The 20,637-nt window shown below is 35.9% G+C and overlaps 1 protein-coding gene across 2 annotated transcripts in view; it reads right to left on the bottom strand.

The window, feature by feature from the left end:
• SLCO3A1 (solute carrier organic anion transporter family member 3A1) overlaps positions 1 to 20,637 on the bottom strand; it is a 361,805-nt gene that overhangs the window by 68,634 nt on the left and 272,534 nt on the right. For both annotated transcript variants that reach the window (XM_074234149.1, XM_074234148.1), the window contains exons 3-4: positions 20,256 to 20,354; positions 6,331 to 6,594 (exon numbers count right to left, since the gene is read on the bottom strand). In XM_074234149.1, the coding sequence (XP_074090250.1) occupies positions 6,331 to 6,594; positions 20,256 to 20,354 (363 nt within the window). The remainder of the gene's footprint in view (positions 1 to 6,330; positions 6,595 to 20,255; positions 20,355 to 20,637) is intronic.

The raw sequence follows: 20,637 nt of genomic DNA, 5'->3' as shown, positions 1-20,637 counted from the left end.
TAGGATGTAAGATCCTTGATAATGGTATAGTTGTGCTTTTCTATTTGTAGCTCCAGTACTTGGCACAAAGTTTTTCATGAGAAAAGTGCTTAAATATTTTAACATTTATTGAATGATCCATTCCATTATGTATTCAATTAATGCCATTTCATTTTTTGTATTTTGTTTTGTCATTATTCTCTGGACAATTTATATATGCATTTTTCCCCTAAACCAGAGTGGAAGTTTCTTTTGAGGTCAAAAAATATTGCTTACCTAGCATTGTCATCAATAGCTATCACACTAATGAAATAAATATTTAAACAAAGACATTACTTAAGAGTGTTAGACAGAGATCTAGTTGTGAAGCAAAGGTTTTTCCTTTTCTGAAAACCTTCCATGTCACAGTAGGGGGAGGAAGACAAAGTTTCTGTTATTTTAGTACAAATTTCTATCCCTTCCCTGCCTTCTCTATCAGGAGTTGGAACCCCAGTAGTACATGAAATAGAATATGAAACTTTTTATAACATTGAAAATAGGGGAGAAAGCAACAAGTTCAAATTGTAAAGGTGACGTATTTTTAAAATGTTATTTTTAGAGTAATATCAGTTAACCTGCTGTTTTTTATTGGTCAATTTATATATGAAAAAACCCCACTTAACTGAGTTACTAGGCAATAGAGTTAATATTGCAGTAAGTTCTTTGTGAGTTTGTTGTTTGCCATTTCGGTTGTGTCTGACTCTCCAAGACTTCACTTAGGGTTTTCTTGGCAAACATACCAGAGTGATTTGTCATTTCCTTCTCATTTTACAGTTCATTCTACAAATGGGAAAACCAAGGCAAACAAGGTTATGTGACTTGCCTACGATCACACATCTAGTAAGTGTCTGAGGTTGGACTCAGGTCTTCCTAACTCCAGGTCTGGTGCTCTATCCACTGTCAGTACTAGAGAGTACACATTTCAAATGAAGTCAAGAAATGTCACTTAACATAGTTTTTGTTCTCTATAAAAATGGTATAGAGAAATGACCTGGAAATCAGGAAGCCCTGGGTTCTACTCTTGCCACTGGCTCATATAGGGTCAGCAAGTGTCTTAACTTTTCAGTGCATTAGAAAATTCTCTATAGCTATAAACTACAAAGTAGATGCTGTTCTGGCAGAGGGAATTGTCTCTAGAGGAAATCATAAGTTAGACCAAAAATATATACACATTCACACATATATGTGAATGTAGATGTAGATACATAGAATGTATGGTTCTTAGTAAACCCAGTACTGAACTTGGAGACACTAACCATTTGGTCACTATGTTCATCATATGTAAAATAAAGAGCCAGATTAGATAGTGTCATGGTCCCTTTCTAGTTCTAATTCTATGATCCTCTGATCTTGATACAAAGAAAAACAGAAGGTGTGGCTAGGTGGCGTGGTGGATAGAGCACCAGCCCTGGAGTCAGGAGTACCTGAGTTCAAATCAGGCCTCAGACACTTAATAATTACCCAGCTGTGTGGCCTTGGGCAAGCCACTTAACCCCATTGCCTTGCAAAAAAACCCAAAGAAAAACAAAATAATACATAAGAGCTCTCTTTTCATATGCTTGCATATGTAATAATTGTTTATTAAATCACTAGTTCATTTAAAAGTGTTTTGTCTTCTGAGAATTTCCAGAGTTGCATTACCTTCGTTTAGTCTCAGATTTTTCTTTATGCTCATTAGTAGACCCATATATAGCCTTTGGGTATGGTTAATACTAAATTAAGAAGTATTAGTTATTGGAAGTAGAGCCTATGTGTATATAAACAAAAGCCCTTGGGTGATGCTCAACCTTTGTGGAATAGTAATAACCATTCATTATTTGCATGGTCTTGTGACCAGCTCCCCCTTCAACCCTTTCTCACTTCTTTAGATTACAAAACAGTTTTAATTTGTTCTATCCAGTTAAACTCTCATTTTCCCCTTTTTTAAGTCTTTAGCATGTGTTAAAAAAATCAAAATCATTTTTTCAAGATGAAATTGAATTAAAAATTTAAAAGTTGATGACTCTCCTTATAAACAATGTATCTGTCCTTAGGTGTTGAAAAATCTGGACTGGCAAGCATCATTACAGTCCCTTTATTGAACTTGACCAGTATTTTAGAATGTAATCTAGCCCCCCACTTGATTCCAGCCTTTTTTTCATTGCCTATTTCTTTCTTTATCAGACTGATGCCTAGACTCTTGCTGCTCTATCATCAGGGATAAGCAGATGGACTTCAAACAGCAGATTACATCATCTTTGCCTTGGCTTCACTAAAAAGCAGGCATGGAGCTTTTTGAATAGGGTATGTTTGCTTTGTGTGTGTGTGTGTGTGTGTGTTTCTTTCTAAGACAGAAATGTTTAGGAAGCCAAGTAATAAAAAAAGTCAAGGGGAAATATATAAAATCCAAGAGTTTTTTGGTACACTACTCTCAAGCTGATCTATTCCCTTGTTTTTCTGGAATTGGTAATGAAACTGAAAAAATTTCTAGGAGTCAAAACACTATTAAATGAACTATTAATTTCATATGCTTATGCTCAGATTTATTTACTGAGCGGTAACTGGTATATATTATTTATGCTTCCTTATGGGATACAGCTTTTGTGGTATAGTTTGATATTCAAATATCAAATGTGATTTCATCTATGATAATATACCTTTCACTGATGAATAATAACATTAGCTAATGATAATTAGAATTAATTAGCACTTTAAGACTTGCAAAATGCTTTACAGATATCATGTTTTTTTATTCTCAGAGCAACCGGGTGCAATTGAAGAAACTGAGGGAGACATGGTCACAAAGTTTTTAAGTATCTGAGGCTAGATATGAATTTAGTTCTTTTTAACTCTGCATCCAACACTTTATCCACTATACCACTCAGCTGCCTACAATGCAGTGATCACAGTTTGGTCATATCTTTCCACCATATAGTTCTTATTGATAGATTTTAAAAAATATTTTAAATTGAAGATGCACTGGAAGTCTAGCTCTGGTTATTTTAGCATTTTATGGGTCATTACAACATTGGGACAGTTCATCTGTTATGTCTCACTTTTACTAAATTGGTAGTTCTTTTCATTTCCTAGTAATAAAAATCTAGGATGTTTTTGATGACAATTATGCCATTTTTCATAAAAGGATCACTGTTAGAATATGCTACAAAACTGCTTATACCTATCATGTGCATTTTTATTTCCTTTTGTTTCTTTTGTGGTCACCTGCAATATTAATTCCTTTAATCAATCTATCAATCAAATATATTTATTAAAAGTTTGACTGCTATCGTGCAAATTCTGGAGACACAGAGAAAGGCATTGTCCAAAATCTCAAGAAGTTCCGGGGAGGGAAGGAGACACCTAGACGGCACAATGAATAGAGTTGCTTGTCCTTCATTTTCAAAGAGGACCACTGGACCGCAACACCTGATTTTGAATCCTGCTTCAGATACTTACTTGCTAAGGACCCTGCGCAAGTCAATTAGTTCTCTGTGTCTCAGTAGCCTTATTATAAAATGTAAATAACAGCACCTACCTCACAGTGATAATGTGGGGATCAAATGAACTGGTATATTTAAAGCATGTTGCAAACTTCAATGTGTGAGGAGTTTTAAATACTACCAAATCCTGTAGGCAATAGGATCCTCCTGGAGTTTACTGAATTGGAGGAGTATGCTCTGTGTGACATGATTAGACTTTACTTTTTAGGAAAATCATTTGGTCAGCTAAGTGGAAGATGTATTATAGTGGAAAGATTTCTTCTGAGATTGCCTATCTTTCACTGATACTGTAAATATCTCTTATGTATGCAGTTGTTTACATATTGTCTTCCTTATTGTAATGTGCAATCCTTGAGATCAGAAAGGTTTTTGCTTTTCTTTATATGTCTAACTTATGGTAATTGTTGACTGTTGACTGACTAAAGAGATCTGAGAAAGGGACACCAATTATGGGATTATTACAATGGTCCAGGGAGAGTTGATGAAGAGTTTGAATGAGGGTGATGAGTGGAGAGAAGGGGGCTTATAAGAAAGATGTGGTGGGCAGCTGAGAAAACAATAGCAATTCCATTGTCTATAGTTCCTCTATCTTGCCCCTGACCCTGCTTCTACTGCAGACTGCCTCTCCCCCAACCCCATCTTCTTTTTCTGCTGAATCAGCAATAACAGTCCTATCTAGTAGGGCAAGGTTCCAAGAGATAGATAATCTGCAGAAGAACTTTATTTTTAACCAACCCTAGCAATGGACCCTGTTCAGTTAATTACTTTACTAAAGCTCCCAGCATTTCTAAGGTAACTCCATATCTAATTCACTTCTTGCCTAAATAGAAACCTAAGTTTTGTCATTCTGTTTCTGCCCTTGCTGCTGGGACTCATTTGCTGATGAACTCAATAAGCTGTCATTGGTGCTTAAATTTTTGGTTTGGGTTTTGTTTTTATTCTGGTTATGATTTGTTCCAGAGTTGACAATTTTACTCATGATATTGTGAAGTCAGAGTCAGAAAGACCAGAATTCAAATTTGACCTCAGATACTAGTTGTATGATCCTGCTTGCATATAAAAAAATAAGCCTGGAGAAGTAAACAGCAAACCAGTCAAACCATAGGCAGTTGGCTCATGTGATCATGAAGAGTCAGACACAATTGAACAGCAAAAATGCCACCAATTCTTATGACCTAATCTGAACTTGTCCACTGCAATAGAGGCATCTGTATGTCAAAATCCATTTATTAAATTGGTTCTTCCTGAGAAGTTGTCTTAGTTTCTAAATATACAGATATAGTTCAGTCTACAGACTCTACACATACACATTTGCTATCACTGAATTTGAAGACCAGGAACAGATTAGATTGACCACATCTGAAGATTAACTTTATAGATTTTTGTAGGTTGCTTTTGATGAATACTCTGGTAACTGGGACCTAATTTATTTCATTATTCTTTCATTTCAAAATGCTCTCCTTACTTTGGACCTGCTTTCCTGGATGTTTCATTTCTAAAATTGAACCATTGCTATAAATTATCAGGGAATAGTCCCTGCGAAACCAGGGATCAGTATACATATATATATATATATAATATATATATTATATATATATATATGATATCAAGGACGAAATTTGATAGAGATCAAGGGGCCCTCTAGTTCAAATATAGTCTATTAGGTTTTCCTTTTTTCAAGCTGTTGCATTGAATACTAAAATAACCCCCAAGTTCCTTTTATCAAATGTTTACAGATACACTTTGATTGCTAACATTTTACCAGAAACTGTCATTTCTTTCATTTAAATATGTTTTAAAAAGATTTGTCACCTTCTTAAATATGACTTTTTTTTATGGCTGAGGTCATATGTTTTGAGCAGTGGAAAAATAGCTTCAGTTTTTAAATGCAAGTCAACAGGAAAAACGATTCAATTTATAAAAATTTACTTTAAGGGAACAAAACCAAGAGAACCTTATACACATTAACAACAACATTGTGAGATGATCAACTATGATGGATGCAGCTCTTCTCAGCCCTTCAGATATCAAATACAACCCTGAGAGACATGCTATAGACAATTCCATCCACACCCAGAGGGAAAAAAACATGGTCTCTGAATGCATGCTATGTTCACTTTTTTAAAACTTCTCATATATTTTTCCTTCCTATTTCATAGTTTTCTTTCTTTCCCTTTATTACCAAATCCTCATATACAAAGTGACTAATGTATAAAAATGTTAAACACAAATGTACATGTACAACTTTTACCAACTGTTCACCATCATGGGGGGGGAGGGAACGGGGGTGTGTGTTAAAATGTGTAAATCATAAATTTGCAAATGGATGAATTTTGAAAAACTATCATTGCATATAATTGAAAAAACAAAATAAAATTTCAGTTGAAAAAAGAAGTTAACTTTAGAAACAGTTTTTCAGGAATCCTGGCTATACCTCCTGCAAAATGAAGTACACTTTTATTAACAAGATACGTTAATTCTTGTAGTGATCTAAGGAAGTTAGCATATCTTCTTATGTTGTATTATAGTGCCATTGATTCAACAAATATAAATTTTGCTGAACTTACCAGAGAGGAAAATCACAAAAGAACTAACTTTCCTTTGTTTTTTGTTTTTTTTTTTTTGGCAAGGCAATGGGGTTAACTGATGTGCCCAAGGTCACACAGCTAGTCTGAGGCCAGATTTGAACTTAGGTGCTCCTTGACTCCAGGGTCAGTGCTCTATCCACTGTGCCACCTAACCACCCCAACTTTTCTCAAATCAGAACATGGTGGAGAATTTAGTATTCGCCTTCAGAAGATTAGAGAGCATTATGAGCTAGAGAATTTATTACCTCTTAGCTGCTGAAAACAGGAAGTGCTGTTATCTGCCTCAAGAGGGTATCTCAGGACCCCATTGCTGGGCTTGGGTCTTTCGTAGTCTCTTTCAGGGAGCATGGCTTGCTCGCTCTCCACTGTGGGATCTGGGTGTGGGGACAGGGACTGTGGAAACCCGAACATCAAGAGAGAGGAGAAGAAGAGTAAGGCACCGCAGAGCAGGAAGCCTACCCACCAGGCACCGATCCAGCGGGGGTCATCTGGGGTGATTTCCAGAACACCTGCAATAGCAAGATCAAATATTAGCTACTTTGTCTATAGAAAAGACATCTAGATTTTTAAAGATCTACATTTCAGTAGAGTGTTTCCACAACCTGTATGGAATTCCATAGTGAGGTGGAAATGGAAATGGATTGTTACCTTGGGAAACTCATCAGTTCCACATCAGTAGGGAAACATCAACCCCAATGACCTATGACTAATCACTTTTTCTTCTCCTTACTTACTTTTTTTGTCTCTACTATCTTGGAGTGGGGAAGGTGGGAGAGAATAATGGTAAGGAGCCAGGTAACATTTGTAAAATATCTGAGAATTGACTGGTTAATGACGTAAAACAAACAGACAAAACTATTCTTTAAAGTTTATAGTTCTCCTAATTTCATTTCCTCAAACTATCTAAATTGTAAGCTATTGGTCTATATACTTACTTATTGTCTTCAACTGGGTCAAAATTTATATATACCCTCAAAATGGCACTATTTTCAAGTTTGAGAGATTGATTCAAATCTTGGTTGGTACTCTAGGCTGTACAATTCTGGATCCTCATATAATTGCCCTTTGCAGACCAAGTCAGATATATTCAGGATAGAGTTTGATTTTCCTGAAATGCATGTAGTGAACACTCAAAATTTGTAGGCATTTCTACAACTTCCAAGTGTACCACTACTAGAAAATAAATATTATAAAAATGTTTTTTTGATGGAGTAGAGGAGAGAGAACGAACCCAGGAAGCAGTTCCATACAACTTTGGAACTAAGAGCTCTAAAAGTCCATGACCCAATATATTAATAGTAATAGGCATAGAAGAAACAAACCTCTTTCTGACTGTTGCTGACCCACTATAGGACACTGGGTAAGCAACTCTTCTGAGGAGATACTGGAAGCTGGTAGCCACTTTGGAAATTGCACGCATAAATGCAGTAGAAATTATGACTGCCTTCACCCAGGAACCAAATCAAATATTATCCAGTGTCATTGATGCTAATGTGAATTTCTGTATTCTGACTGATAAAGGGGACAATTTAGGAAATACAAACTCAAGATAGAAGCATCACTAAACTGAAACCTACGCTGAGTTGGTAGGGAAAAAAAACAGACATGCAAACCAAAAAGGAGCAAAAAAGGGAAATTGCCTCAGGCAGCTGAGTAGGGATGTTTTCCCCAGTCATTTACTCTGTTTCTTCACCTGCTGCAAGGCGATAAATGAAAACAAAAAGAGGTAAAAGGAGAGGCTGTATTTTCCTCTGTTGTCTGTATACTCCATAAATGGGAAATAGGCGAGCTGGTGAATGTGAATGAGAAAAGAGAAACCCGGGCAGTTATTTTGGGGGACCCAAATTAGTAACACATTAGAAATCATGTTTTCGTTAGAAACATAACAATGTCTGCTCTCTGTGTGTGAGAAAATATCCTGCGGATTTAAAAGAAATGTTTCTGTGAATTTGTCAACTCATTTCTGGTTGAATTTAGTACGTGTGTAGAATAGTATAGCATCACATTTGTTTTTAGTTTGTGAGACTCCAGACAGGACTAAATGAACCTAAATAGGCACCTTGTCGTCTGAGGAAACAGGGGAAAGTGTCTGAAGGCATGAAAAGATAAAGGTTTTTTAGAGGTCCTTGGGAATACTAGTTAATTGATTATTTTGGGGGCGGAAGTCAAAGTCCCCCCCCTTCTATTTTCATTGCTCAATACATTATGAGAGTTAGAAAAAATGCAAAAAAGAAACCTAGCTATACAGAAATTGACTTTGTGTGGGAGTAGAGAAACTTTATGGTGCTTCACAGTGATAAAGTTTGAATTTAATCATTCTGAAATGACCATAATTAGAATGGAATTTTTTTCTAGATATTCTCTCCTCTCTGTCCTCCAAGGTATGTTTTGAACAAAGTGATGAGTTGTGAAACATCATCATCATAATTGGAGAATCTGGAGAATCTAGGGAATCTTAGTGGCATGCTTACTGTAGTTGGGTGGAAAAAAATTTGATTTGGAGTCAGAAAGCCTGGTTACAATTCCTTCTTCTATCATTTACTAGTTATGTAACTACAGGCAAGTTACTGCTCTCAAATGGGTCTAAGTTTCCTCATCAGTAGAATGAAGTAATTAATAATGATGATGATGATGATGATGATGATGATGATGATGGTGATGATGATGATGGTGGTGGTGTTGGTGGTGATGATACATTTATTGCTTTGGATTCCTTTGATTTTTTTTGTTAATCACCCTTATCTCCTTGACATCTCTTCTTTTTAAGTTTCTGTGTTATCATTCTCTCTTGATTCTCCTAAATGTTGGACCACTCCTTCTCAATGTCCTTTACTGAATCTTCATCCAGGTTACAACTAACCATGAGTATCCTTTGAAGTTTTGTCCTGGTCTGTTTCTCTTCCTCATTTTTTTTCTTTTTGATCTTATCAGCCCCCACGAATTCAAGTATCACTTCTATATTGATGATTTTCAGATCTATTTATACAGTCCAAGTTTTCTCCTAACCTCTAGACTCACATTTCCAATTGCCTATTGGACTTATCAAACTGGATGTCTCATAGACATATTCAATTCAGCATGTACAAAACTCATTATTTTCACCCTACTCTGTTCCTAACTTTCCTGTTTCTCAGTCTCAAAACCTAGGTATTTTCATTCTCATCTCTCATAGCCAATCAATTCTCAAATTTTATTAATTCATCCTTGATAATTTTTTTCTTATAAAACTCCTTCTCTTTTCTAATACTATTATCATTCTAATCGAGATTATTATTACCTCATTCTAGGACTTTTGCAATAATCTTCTGGTTGGTCTCCCTGATTAAAGTCTATCCCGACTCCAATCTCCACTTAACTATCAGATTACTCTTGCAAAAACAGTGGTTGACCACATCATCCTCTTTTCAAGGAAATCCAGTGGCTTCCTTTTACTTCCAAGACAAAATGTAAAATCAAACTGTCCCCTTTATAAGTCTTCTAAGGCCTTTTTCTCCCTCTCCAAGTACTCTGAAATCCAGTGCCACTCACCTTCTTGCTATTATACTTCACATGCCACTTGATCACTTGAATCCATGCATTTTCGCTGGCTATTCTCCATGGAATTCCTCTTGGAATTCTCTCCATCTTTGAACTCCATCTGCTGAATTTTCTGTATTCCTTTAAGAACCAGTCAGATTCTGATCTTGTACATGAAGCCTTTCCCAATAACCCTTAATGTAGCTCTCTTGATTATCTCCAGTTTATCCTGCTTGTATCTTTTTTTAAAACAGTTATAGGTATAGGTTTCATATACAACATAGTTGTTATACATTGTCTCCTTGAGAACAGGGTCCATCTTTTGCCTATACTTGTATCTGTAGTTTAGGAAAATGCCTGGGGGTACTTATAAATGCTGGTTGACTGAACTTCCTAACATGCTGGCTAGTGTGAGGAAATGCTTTGTGAAGTGTAGAATACTAAAAAAATGTGTTATTAGCAAGGAAAGGTCTAGGTGACCTCTTCAATTCCTTCCCAATCTGATTATTCTAAAATTGTATAATAAATTGCTTGAATTAAAAAAAGAATTGTAGTCTCTTCCTGTTAAGATTATGATAGAGCCCATATTTACAAACCAATGACTTTTTTCATTTACCTCAATATATAGAATGACAAAGAGATTGATATACCAGAAAGTGTCTTGGACTTGAAAGTCAGGTGACCAACATTCAAATCTTAGCTCCTGCACATACAAGTTACATACATAACCATAAGCAAGTCCCTTGACACCTCTGTGCCTCCAGATTCCTCCTCTGAAAATTGGAAATAATAATACTTTCTTGCTTCTGTCACTGAACTGTCTTAGCCAGTGGTGTGTTGGCACCAGCTTGACCAGGCTCAAGAGGGTCAATTGTTAAAATTTCCAGTGAGAGTCTTTACACCATGGAAACTGGCAAATGCTACAAATCAGGGTTTGATTTACTTATTTTGTGGATTTATAAACTTTAGAAAGTAATGGATAAAATATTAAAATGCAGATTAGGCCTAAAAGTGTGTAATTTATGCATTGTTTTTACTGAAAAGCAGTTAAAAACATTTACCAGCTGGGAGTTGACTCTAGCCTTGCATAAAGCTACCTGTGGTAATATATGGCAAATATATTTCATGATGAAGGAAAGGAGAAAAGATCCCCCTTAGTCAATAATTTTTGCCTTAAAATATTAAAGGATTCATATTTAATTGGTAGAGAACTGTGTTGGGTCAGTATTGTTTACAAGTTGCTAGATGGTGTTGCTAATTAGATGGTTGGGAGCTATATTGTTAAGGAGCCCACTCATAGTTTTGATCCTTACTTTAAACAATGAGATTTTTCTCCCTTTTGTGTGCTCTGGGATGTATAAGAACAATTGCACTAATTAGCATTTATGTATCACTATGAACTGTAAAACACTTCAAAAGTATAATCTCGTTATATCCATACAGTAAATCTGGAAGGATAAATGTGATTATCATTCCCATTTTATAGATGAAGAAACTAATGCAGACAGAGGTTAAGTGAAAAATCACAAGCTAGTAAGTATCCAAAGTCAAATTTGAGCTCACTTCTCTGACTCTCAATATAGTGGATATCTGGAACCATTTAACTGAGAGAGTTTCTCTATTGGGGAACAATACTTTAAAGTATATGTTCTATTGATGAGGAATCCTTTGGAATGATCCTATATCTTCTTATACTTTCCCCAAATATTCTTACTACCCTACTCTCTAGAGCAATTCTTTCAAACCTTTTCATACCTCCCTCTTCAAACTTTTCCTCCCCTATTCTCTCCACTGAAAGCATTGGCTCATATTTTAAAGGAAAAAAATTGAAATCATTTGCTGTGAACTCCCTCTTGTCCCCTCTTTCTTATCTCACATGGTGAAGAGGTCTTACTTCTTACCAAGTCTCTATTTACCAAATAATTCTACTCCATTCTACATCCACCAGAAGATTTTTCTCCTCTAACATCTCTAGTCTTTCACTCATTTTCAATCTCTTTCTGCCTCCTGGTTCATTTCTAAAGGAAGTCTTCCTCAACCTCTTTTTAATTTAGTGCCTTTTAATTATCTCCTAATTTTCCTGGATTTAGATTACTTCATATAAATTAGTTTGCACATTGTCTTTCCTGTTAGATTTAAGCTCATTGAGGAATGGAACTGTCTTTTTGAATCTCAAATCTTTAGCACAGTTATGCCAGGACATTGTGATTTTTGAAGGTGATTTTTGATTTTTGGAATGTTTCTCCAAGATTGGCTAGCTCATAGTGAATACTTAGAAAATATTAGAAGAGTTGAAAATAACAATCTTCCTTATGATAGGTTATTTCTGACTTTCTACTTATCCTTCAGTCATTACAGTACTGAGTAATATGCATTTTTTCAAAAAAGAAGTTTGGAAATCTGAAGATATCATCATTACTTTGCAGAGTTTTAGGTCTTGAGTCAGGAATACTTGAGTTTTCCTAGAATTAAACTCCTGGGGAAGTCACTTAACCTATGTTTTTTTTTTTTCAGGGTCCTAAAGTCTAAATTCTATTTAATAGGAGGCAGAGTGTGAAGGCAGGATTTATCTGAAACTCCTTCCCCCAAAGACTCCAAAAGCCATCAAATTATGACTCTAGCCAAAATTTAGAGGAGCAGAACCCACAGAAAGACTGAGTAAAACAATTTCCCAGTCCAAGACAACTTAGAAGGACCAAGGGAAAGGACCAGGGATTGGGGAAAAGCTGCAGCTGCAATGCAGCCTAAGGATAACCAGGAACAACTTGAAGGGGCAGTGAGAGAACTCTGCTGCACCAGAGTGCAGGAGCACCCGCCTTAGAACAGCCCTGCCATGAGATGCTGCAGCAGGAATCGGGGAAGCCAACTTGTACCTCCAGAGCATAGCCCACAGATGGTAAAGGAGTAGGGGGATATTGAAGAAATATCCCTGCTCTCCCTGAAGTAGGACTCTGCTATTTGCCAACACTCAGATCCAGGATGCAGTTTGGGCTTTCATACTAAGATATCCAAGCAGAGACCCTTCTCACAGCTCCAAGGCAGAGGGGAGCCCCTGTGGTCATCTACATATCAAAGCACAGACAAGAGAGTATAAGACCTTGGAGGAATAAAGGTCCTTGTGGGTTGTCCTGCCAAACCCCCAAAACTTGGAAGTATGGTAAATTAGTCTTAGGCTGAGGAAATGAGCAAGCAACAGAAAAAGAAGAATCTGACCATAGAAAATTACTTTGGTCCCATGGAAGATTCAGAAGACAATAAACTCGAAGCTTCTGTATCCAAGGCCCCTAAGAGAAATAGAAAGTGGGCTAAGGCTATGAATGAGCTAAAAAAAAAGACTTTGGAAAGCAATTAAGGGAGGTGGAGGAAAAATTGGGAGGAGAAATGAGAGCAATGCAGATAAATCATGAAAACCAAATCAGCAGTTTGGTAAAAGAAATACAAAAAATATTGAAGAAAATAATATGTTAAAAACCACTTTAGGCCAAATGGACAAAGCAAAACAAAAGGCAAATGAGGAGAAGAATGACTTAAAAAGTAGAATTGGCCACTTGGAAAAGGAGATAAAAAAAGCTCTCTGAAGAAAATAAGTCCTTCAAATGCAGAATGCAACTAAAGGAAGCTGATGACTTTGTGAGGAATCAGGAAGAAATAAAACTCTCCCTAAAAAAGTCAAAAATTAGAAGAAAATGTGAAATGTCTCATTAGAAAAAAAACAACTGACCTTGAAAACAGATCCAGAAGAGATAATTTAAAAATTATTTGGTTACCTGAAAGTCAGGACCAGAAAAAGAGCTTAGACTTCAATTTTCAAGAAATAATACAGCATGGGGAGGCTAGGTGGTGCAGTGGATAGAGCACAAGCCCTGGAGTCAGGAAGACTTGAGTTCAAATACGGCTTCAGACACTTAATAATTACTTAGCTGTGTGGCCTTGGGCAGGCCACTTAACCCCATTGCCTTGCAGAAACTAAAGAAAAAAATAATACAGCAAAATTGCCCTGAGATCCTAGAAGCAGAGGGTAAAATAGAAATTGAGGGAATTCACTGGTCACCTCCTGAAAGAGATCCCAAAATAAAAACTTCCAGGAATATTATAGCCAAATTCCCAAACTCCTAAGTCAAAGAGAAAACACTAAGAGCTGCCAGAAACAAGCAATTCCACTACCATGGCCCTATAACAAGGATTACACAGGATCTGGCAGCATCTCCATTAAGTGCTTGTAGGGCTTGGAATATAATATTCTGGAAAGCAAAAGATCTTGGTTTTCAACACAAGAATCATCTTCCCAGAAAAACTGTACATCTTCTTTCAGGTGAAAAAGATGGACTTTCAATGAAACAGGAGACTTTCAAACTTTCCTATTTAAACAACCAGAGCTGAACAGAAAGCTTAATCTCCAAGAACAGGACACAGGTGAACCATAGAGAAGATGGACAAGAAGGACTAACTACGAGGAACTTAATGATGTCAAACTGTTTGTATTCCTGCATGGGAAGAAGATATTGATAACTCATATGAACTTTATTATTTATAAGAGCTTTTAGAAGGAGCATTATAGACAGGGCATAGGAAGGAGCAGAATATAATGGTGTAATATAGTAAAAAGATGGAGTTAGTGGGTGATAAAGGAAAGTACTGGGAGGAAGAAGGGGCTAAGATATTCCACATAAGAGTCAAGAATAAGTGTTTTCAATGGAGCAGAATGGGGGAAGGTGAGGGGGAATGAGTGAGCCTTCAGTCTCATCAGAAATGACTCAGAGAGGAAATAACACACACACACACACTTAATAGGGTATAGGACTCTACCTTATCCTAGAGAAAATTGAGAAGAAGGGGATGGGATAAGGGGGAATGGGGGGGAAGAAGGGGGGGAATAGGTGATAGAAGAGAGGCAAGATTGTGGGAGAGGGTACTCAGATACAGCACACTTTTGGACAGGGAAAGGTCATGAAAGGAGAGAAAGAATAGCATAAATGAGAGTGGGGAAGGATAAAGTGGAGGGAAATATAGCTTGTAATAGCAACTGTGGGAGAACTATTGAAGCAACTTCTCTTTAAACTTATGATAAAGAAGACAACTCACCCCAGAGACAGAGTCATTGGAATCTGAACATCTTTTTTTTTTCCTTTCTCACTGTTCTTGAGGTTTCCTATCTTCTTGTGGGGTGAAGGAGGGGTCTATGTTTACTCTCATAATAAGATCATTGTAATAATATAAATAATATAAGATAATATAGTAAAAATCTAATAATAAATAAATAAATGAAAATAAAAATCTAATAATAATAATAACACCATCTAATAATAAGAACACCTGTCTCACAGGGTTATTGTGAGTATCAATTGAGATAAAATTTGTAAAACTATTAGTGGAACCTGGCACCTAGCCAACTATGTAGAAATGCTTATTGGTCTCAGCAAGATTGAGAGTGGTATTCACATGAATGGAGAGAAGGATGAAGATTTGAGGGATATGGAGGTTGAATAAAAAAGATTTGACAATTAATTATATATGGGTGGTGAGTACAAGCAAAAAGTCAAGGATGCCTCTGAAATTGTGAACCTTGGTGACTGGAAGTTTGGGTATGCCCTCAAGAGAAATAAAGAAATCATGAATGAGCATATATACCTTTATGTTCTTCTTCTTCCCCACTCAATGCAACACTTGTGATTCAGAGAATTTATGGAGAAAGACATTTTTTTTTGCCTAGTGGCTGAGAAATGAGAATTAGAAAATCTGGGTTTAAGTCCTGATTTTAGTTCAATTCAACACACATTTATCAACCACCCACAGCAAGATACTTGCTGTTTTGGGTGGTAAGGTTTAGATGATATGCAGTTGTTGGCTTCATGGATCAGTATAGCCAGCCACTATCTCTATAAGGTGGCACAGAAAATCTTAGCAGAGTTTTAATAGGTTTTTAAACTTTAATAGCTTAAAATGACCCTACGAATTTTTGGAACATTTTTCAGTCTTGAACAAATCATTCATCCCTGAGGGCCACAGTTTACTTATTTATACAAAAAGAAAAGCTTAGTTAGATGATTTATGAGTCCCCTTCCTTTGCAATCATTCTAGGAAAAAATAGTTTATTGTTTATGTCCCTCCCCATTTTAGTATTGTATCTATTGTTTCTTTCTTTGGCTCTATCAAAGTAACAGTTTCCTTTTCTTATTCTACATTTGGAATGATTTCTCTTTGAAGTTTTCTCATAGCTAAATCTTTTGATTTCTTCTGAACAAATATATATATATATATATATATATATATATATATATATATATATATGACTCCCACAATTGTACAACCAGCTCTCCTCTCTCTCCTGAGCTCCTGAGCCCTGGTTCTGAATTTCCAGCTGCCTAGTGATTATCTTTATGTAGCCATCCCATCATCTCTTTACTCAGTATGCCCAGAGCAAACTTTATTATATTTCCCCTAGGTCTATACTCCTTCATAATTTCTTTATTTGTTTGATGGAATTCCCATTCTTCCAGTCTTGAAAGTTCAGTCTCAGAATCATCTTTGACTTTTCTCTTATGCTCATCACTCCTATGTAATCAGTTGCTAAATCTTTTTTATTCTACCATTAGAATATTTTTCATATCTATAGCCTTTTCTCTTCTCATTGTGGCCCTTACTGAGTCTAATTCAGAGCCTAATTTTTCTCCCTGTTTTCAATCTTGCAATTCTCCAAGGTACCTCTCACAAGGCTGTGAATATCACTCTCTTCAAGAAAATTCAGAGGCTTCTTATTGTCTCTAGAATAGAGTTAAATAGTAGCTAGGTGGCACAATTTGATAAGTACTGGACCTGGAGTCAGGAGGATCTGAGTTTGATTCCAATCTCTGATACTAGCTGTGTGCCAAGGCATGGCACCTATTTGCCTCGGTTTCCTCATCTGTAAAATGAGCTAGAATAGGAAATGGCAAGTCAATTCAATATCTTTGCCAAGAAAATTTCAAATAGGGTCTGGGATACAACTGAACAGCCATCAGCACTGCCAGAGCAGCAACAAAATTAAAGTGTCTTTGACACTTATCCCTTCACAAGCTAGTTGTGGCTTATCTTTCAAGGATGTGGCTATTATTATTATTTAATCTACTTCACACGTTATATGTTCTAGTCCAAATTGCTTTTTAGATGTTATTATCAATGACATTCTATAGAGTGCATACATGCCTTTTGCCTAAGTTCACCCATGGGGAATTCTTCTTATCCTCATTTCTGCCTTTTGGAATCCCTAACTCCCTTTGAGGTTCAGTCTGACATGGAAACTTCCTCTGATCCTCCGCCACAGTTTGTTAGCAATCCTGTACTTATAAATTACTTTCTATTACCTAGATGTACATATGTTTTTCACCCTAATAGAACATAAACTCCTTGACTGAGTGGATCGTTCATTTTTGTCACTGGTTTCTCACAGTATAGTGGATACTTAATAAATACATATTAAATTTAATTGAATTGGCTTTGTTGTCTGTGGTTTTGTCTGATATTTTCATTTACCTCCTAGGACTAGGAGGATTCAGCTTTTTGGACTTACAAAAAGCAAGATAAAATTAGGAACTGCAGTGTATCCGGTTTAACCTCCATCAACCAAATAACCAATCTGGAAACTTGAGCGTCTATGTGAGAAGGGCAGATGGCAGGTGAATTGGGAACATTTGCTTCCTTGCTTTCTCATTGATGAATTTAGTCATCAAATTGAAATAGAGTATGAATGATGCAGAAAACTCTCCAGGTAATTTTTTCCTGCCAGGTCATTTACCTAATTGTCTAATGAGCTTGGCAATATTTTTTTGCTGTGGAATTTAAGACTTTTTTAAAAAGTAGATTACAAATCTAACTAGAAAACTGATTTTTTTTTATTTTGGGGAGGGAGAAAAGGGAAGGAGAAAGATAGATAGGATAAAAATCCTGATTGCTAAATTAATTCATCTAAGAGAAGCAAATTCTGCAGCAGTACCCACTCCTGGGAATGGAAGAAAGGGAGGAGATGATCTCAGTGACCTTCTTTACTCAGCAAACAGTCAGCCATATTTTGTACCAGCTGCTTATTTCATACATCCTTATGTGCTAGGCCAGGTTGAACACATTACAACAATTCTTCATGGACATGAGAAAGGGGAGAGGTCACCATGGTAAGGTAGGGGGAAAGCAGCTTTCTGGCTAATCAAATTGAAGAAGAGAGATAGTTTTTAGCTCAAGAGAATGAAAATAATGATGATGATGATGTCATTATTATCTAGTCTGGTCTGACAATAACACTACTTATATTATTTACTATTATTATTTCTAGTAGTGATAACAAAAACAAATCCACAATTATCTTAAAATTTATAGAATACTATTCACGAAAATCTAATTCCCAAAATTGTCCTCATCTGACCCCATCCTCTCCAGGTCTTGGTTTTAAGGAAATGTAATAAAATAAATCTCTGTATATTTCATGGTGCAGTTATAGGTTCATAGCCCTCATAATTTTCATCTTATAGGAAACATATCTGTTGACTACCCCCTGAAGAAGTGCTCTGATTTAAGAACAAAGGGCATAGCAGCATCAGGACAGGAATTGAGATAACTTATAAAAATGTGGCCAACATTTAGTAGGAGGTAGAAAACAAATTTGCAGATGAGTCACAAAGAAAAAGAATTTTTGGAACCTAAAGGATGCAACTATATACCAGAGAATATATTATTTTCTTTCTCCCTCTGCTGGCAGATAGTGGTAACTAGCTTCTGTAGTCACACCCATAATGCTGAAATCTAGATCTAGACTTATGTCTCAGACTGAGACCACAGCATCAATGGGTTGTTCTACTCATTCTTCAGTTAGGGGCTTTGGAAAGGAGGTGTAGTGTAATGGAATGTAGTGTAACCTGAATTTCCATCCTAACTCCAACATTAAATAGCTGGGTAGCTTTAAGTCAGCAATAAAATTAAATAAAAACAAGCAAAACCTCTCTGTGCCTCAGTTTCTCTATATATAAAATGATAAAGTTGGACTAGATGGTCTCTAAAATCTCTTTCAGCTCTATGATTGTAGGATTCTTTGCCACTTTGTGGTTTTAAATAAGTGGAGTCATTATTTATGTCTAAATAGATCTTTACTTGGGACCTCTTTATTTCTACATTGATATTTGATTTTTTTGTCTTCATCATTTTGTTTTCCCTATTTCTCCCTTATAGATTGTTTAAATTTCTTTAGGTAGTTAAAATAGTTTTTGCTTATGAGATTCTTTGGAAGAGTAGAAAGCAGTTCTGGAGGTCAGAGGATATTCATTTGAATTCAAATCCAAATTACTTTACTGAATTTATTAGCTTAACTTCTTTCAACATTATTTGTAAATGGAAAGGATTGGACTCTATAAATGATTTACTAGGCTCTCCTTCTATCTCTGTATGGTTACTAATAAAAATGGTAGCTATAATTCTGTTTATTTATTTATTTCCGATGGGCAATAAATAGGGTTAATTGTGTTGGACAGCTGTTGGAAAACAACTTCTTTTAATCATCTAGTAAGAGATAATGCAAACTTTAAATGAATAAAGAATGATAAACATAGATTTTTTATTTTAGGTTTTTGCAAGGCAAATGGAGTAAGTGTCTGAGGCTGGATTTGAACTCAGGTACTCCTGACTCCAGAGCCCATGCTCTATCCACTGTGCCACCTAGCCGTCCTAAATATAGATTTTTTAACACAGAAATTTGGAACTCTAAGTAAATATAGCAGTTGAGTTAATGGAGTGAATCAGAGAACGACTTGATTGGATTTAAAATCATGTTTGATTCTTTTTGGTTGAATTAGGAAATTTGGCACTGTTGAAAAGATGATGGATTGAGAACCCAGGAGGCTTCAAGATCTTTATTGATCTTTTCTACAGAATAGATTGACATTAGCAGAAAGGATGTATAAAAATGTCTTTCATTTTTGCTTTCAGAGTCTAATGATGAAAGAAGAAGAAGAAGAAACACTCCTCACTGTAGAAATAGGGGATTTTAAATCTGGAAATCACCTTAGGGATCATTCTTGGCCTTTTGCTTGAGACTACTAGGATAAAGAGTTTTGGTCAGAATGATCCTGAGATCTATCTATTAAATATTTAATGTAAAAAGCCTTCAAAACAGTCATTACTTACTTGGTGCAGAAGCAATAAAACTAGAGCTAGAAATGTGAAAGAATTCAGCTCCTTCACTAGTGTTTTCCCCTGCCCCCAAATAATTCTCCCGTGTAATGCTAGGACTCTAATGAAAAAGTTCAATAGTTTCAAAAAAATCTGAAATCATTTATTTTAAATCACTTAAAGGACTGAAGAAGGCACTAAAAATGTGCTATTGTAGTTTATAATGATTAAGTTTTCAATGCTGGGTAACAAATATGTACTGAACCTGAACTGATTATTGATTTGCATCTAGTTGCTGCCTCAATAGAGACAGATATTTTGGAGCAAAAGTAAAGGAAGGAGACTACATGTTGAACTTGTAGAATTTTCTCATTTCATAGATGAACTTTAAATTCAAGGTAAAACATGCAAAATTTGAAATATACAAATGACTGCACTAGACAAAGATGATCATATGTAGAGAAGTGTTTGTAGATGGATAGAACTAATTTCAACTTGAAATTCAGGGGAAGAACATTTTCCTTACTTGTGTCAATGAAGACAGCATCCACATAAATTTTGGTACAGAAGGAGCCCAAGATGAATCCACAGGCTGGTCCAAACACCAACATTGTGAAAAGGATCCCTGAAAGATGTAAAAATACAAACAATAAGATTTTTATTTTTAATCTTACTTTTATTAATACCTACTTTTCCATATTACTTTTTCTTCTGACACTATCCTTCCCACTCTTATACCTAGCAAGCTTGTCCTAGATAAGAAAGATTAAAAAAGAAGAAAAACAAAGTCCAATCAGTCCATTGAATCATTTACCATAGCTGACAGTATATACATATTCCATAACCATAGTCCTTCACCTTTACAAAGAAGAGAGGAAGTACACTTTTATAAATTCTTCTCCAGGTCC

This window comes from Macrotis lagotis, chromosome 4, assembly GCF_037893015.1.
Source record: "Macrotis lagotis isolate mMagLag1 chromosome 4, bilby.v1.9.chrom.fasta, whole genome shotgun sequence".
Taxonomy (NCBI): domain Eukaryota; kingdom Metazoa; phylum Chordata; class Mammalia; order Peramelemorphia; family Peramelidae; genus Macrotis; species Macrotis lagotis.
Note: the sequence above shows the minus strand (reverse complement) of the source record. Positions and strands in the feature narration are given on the sequence as shown.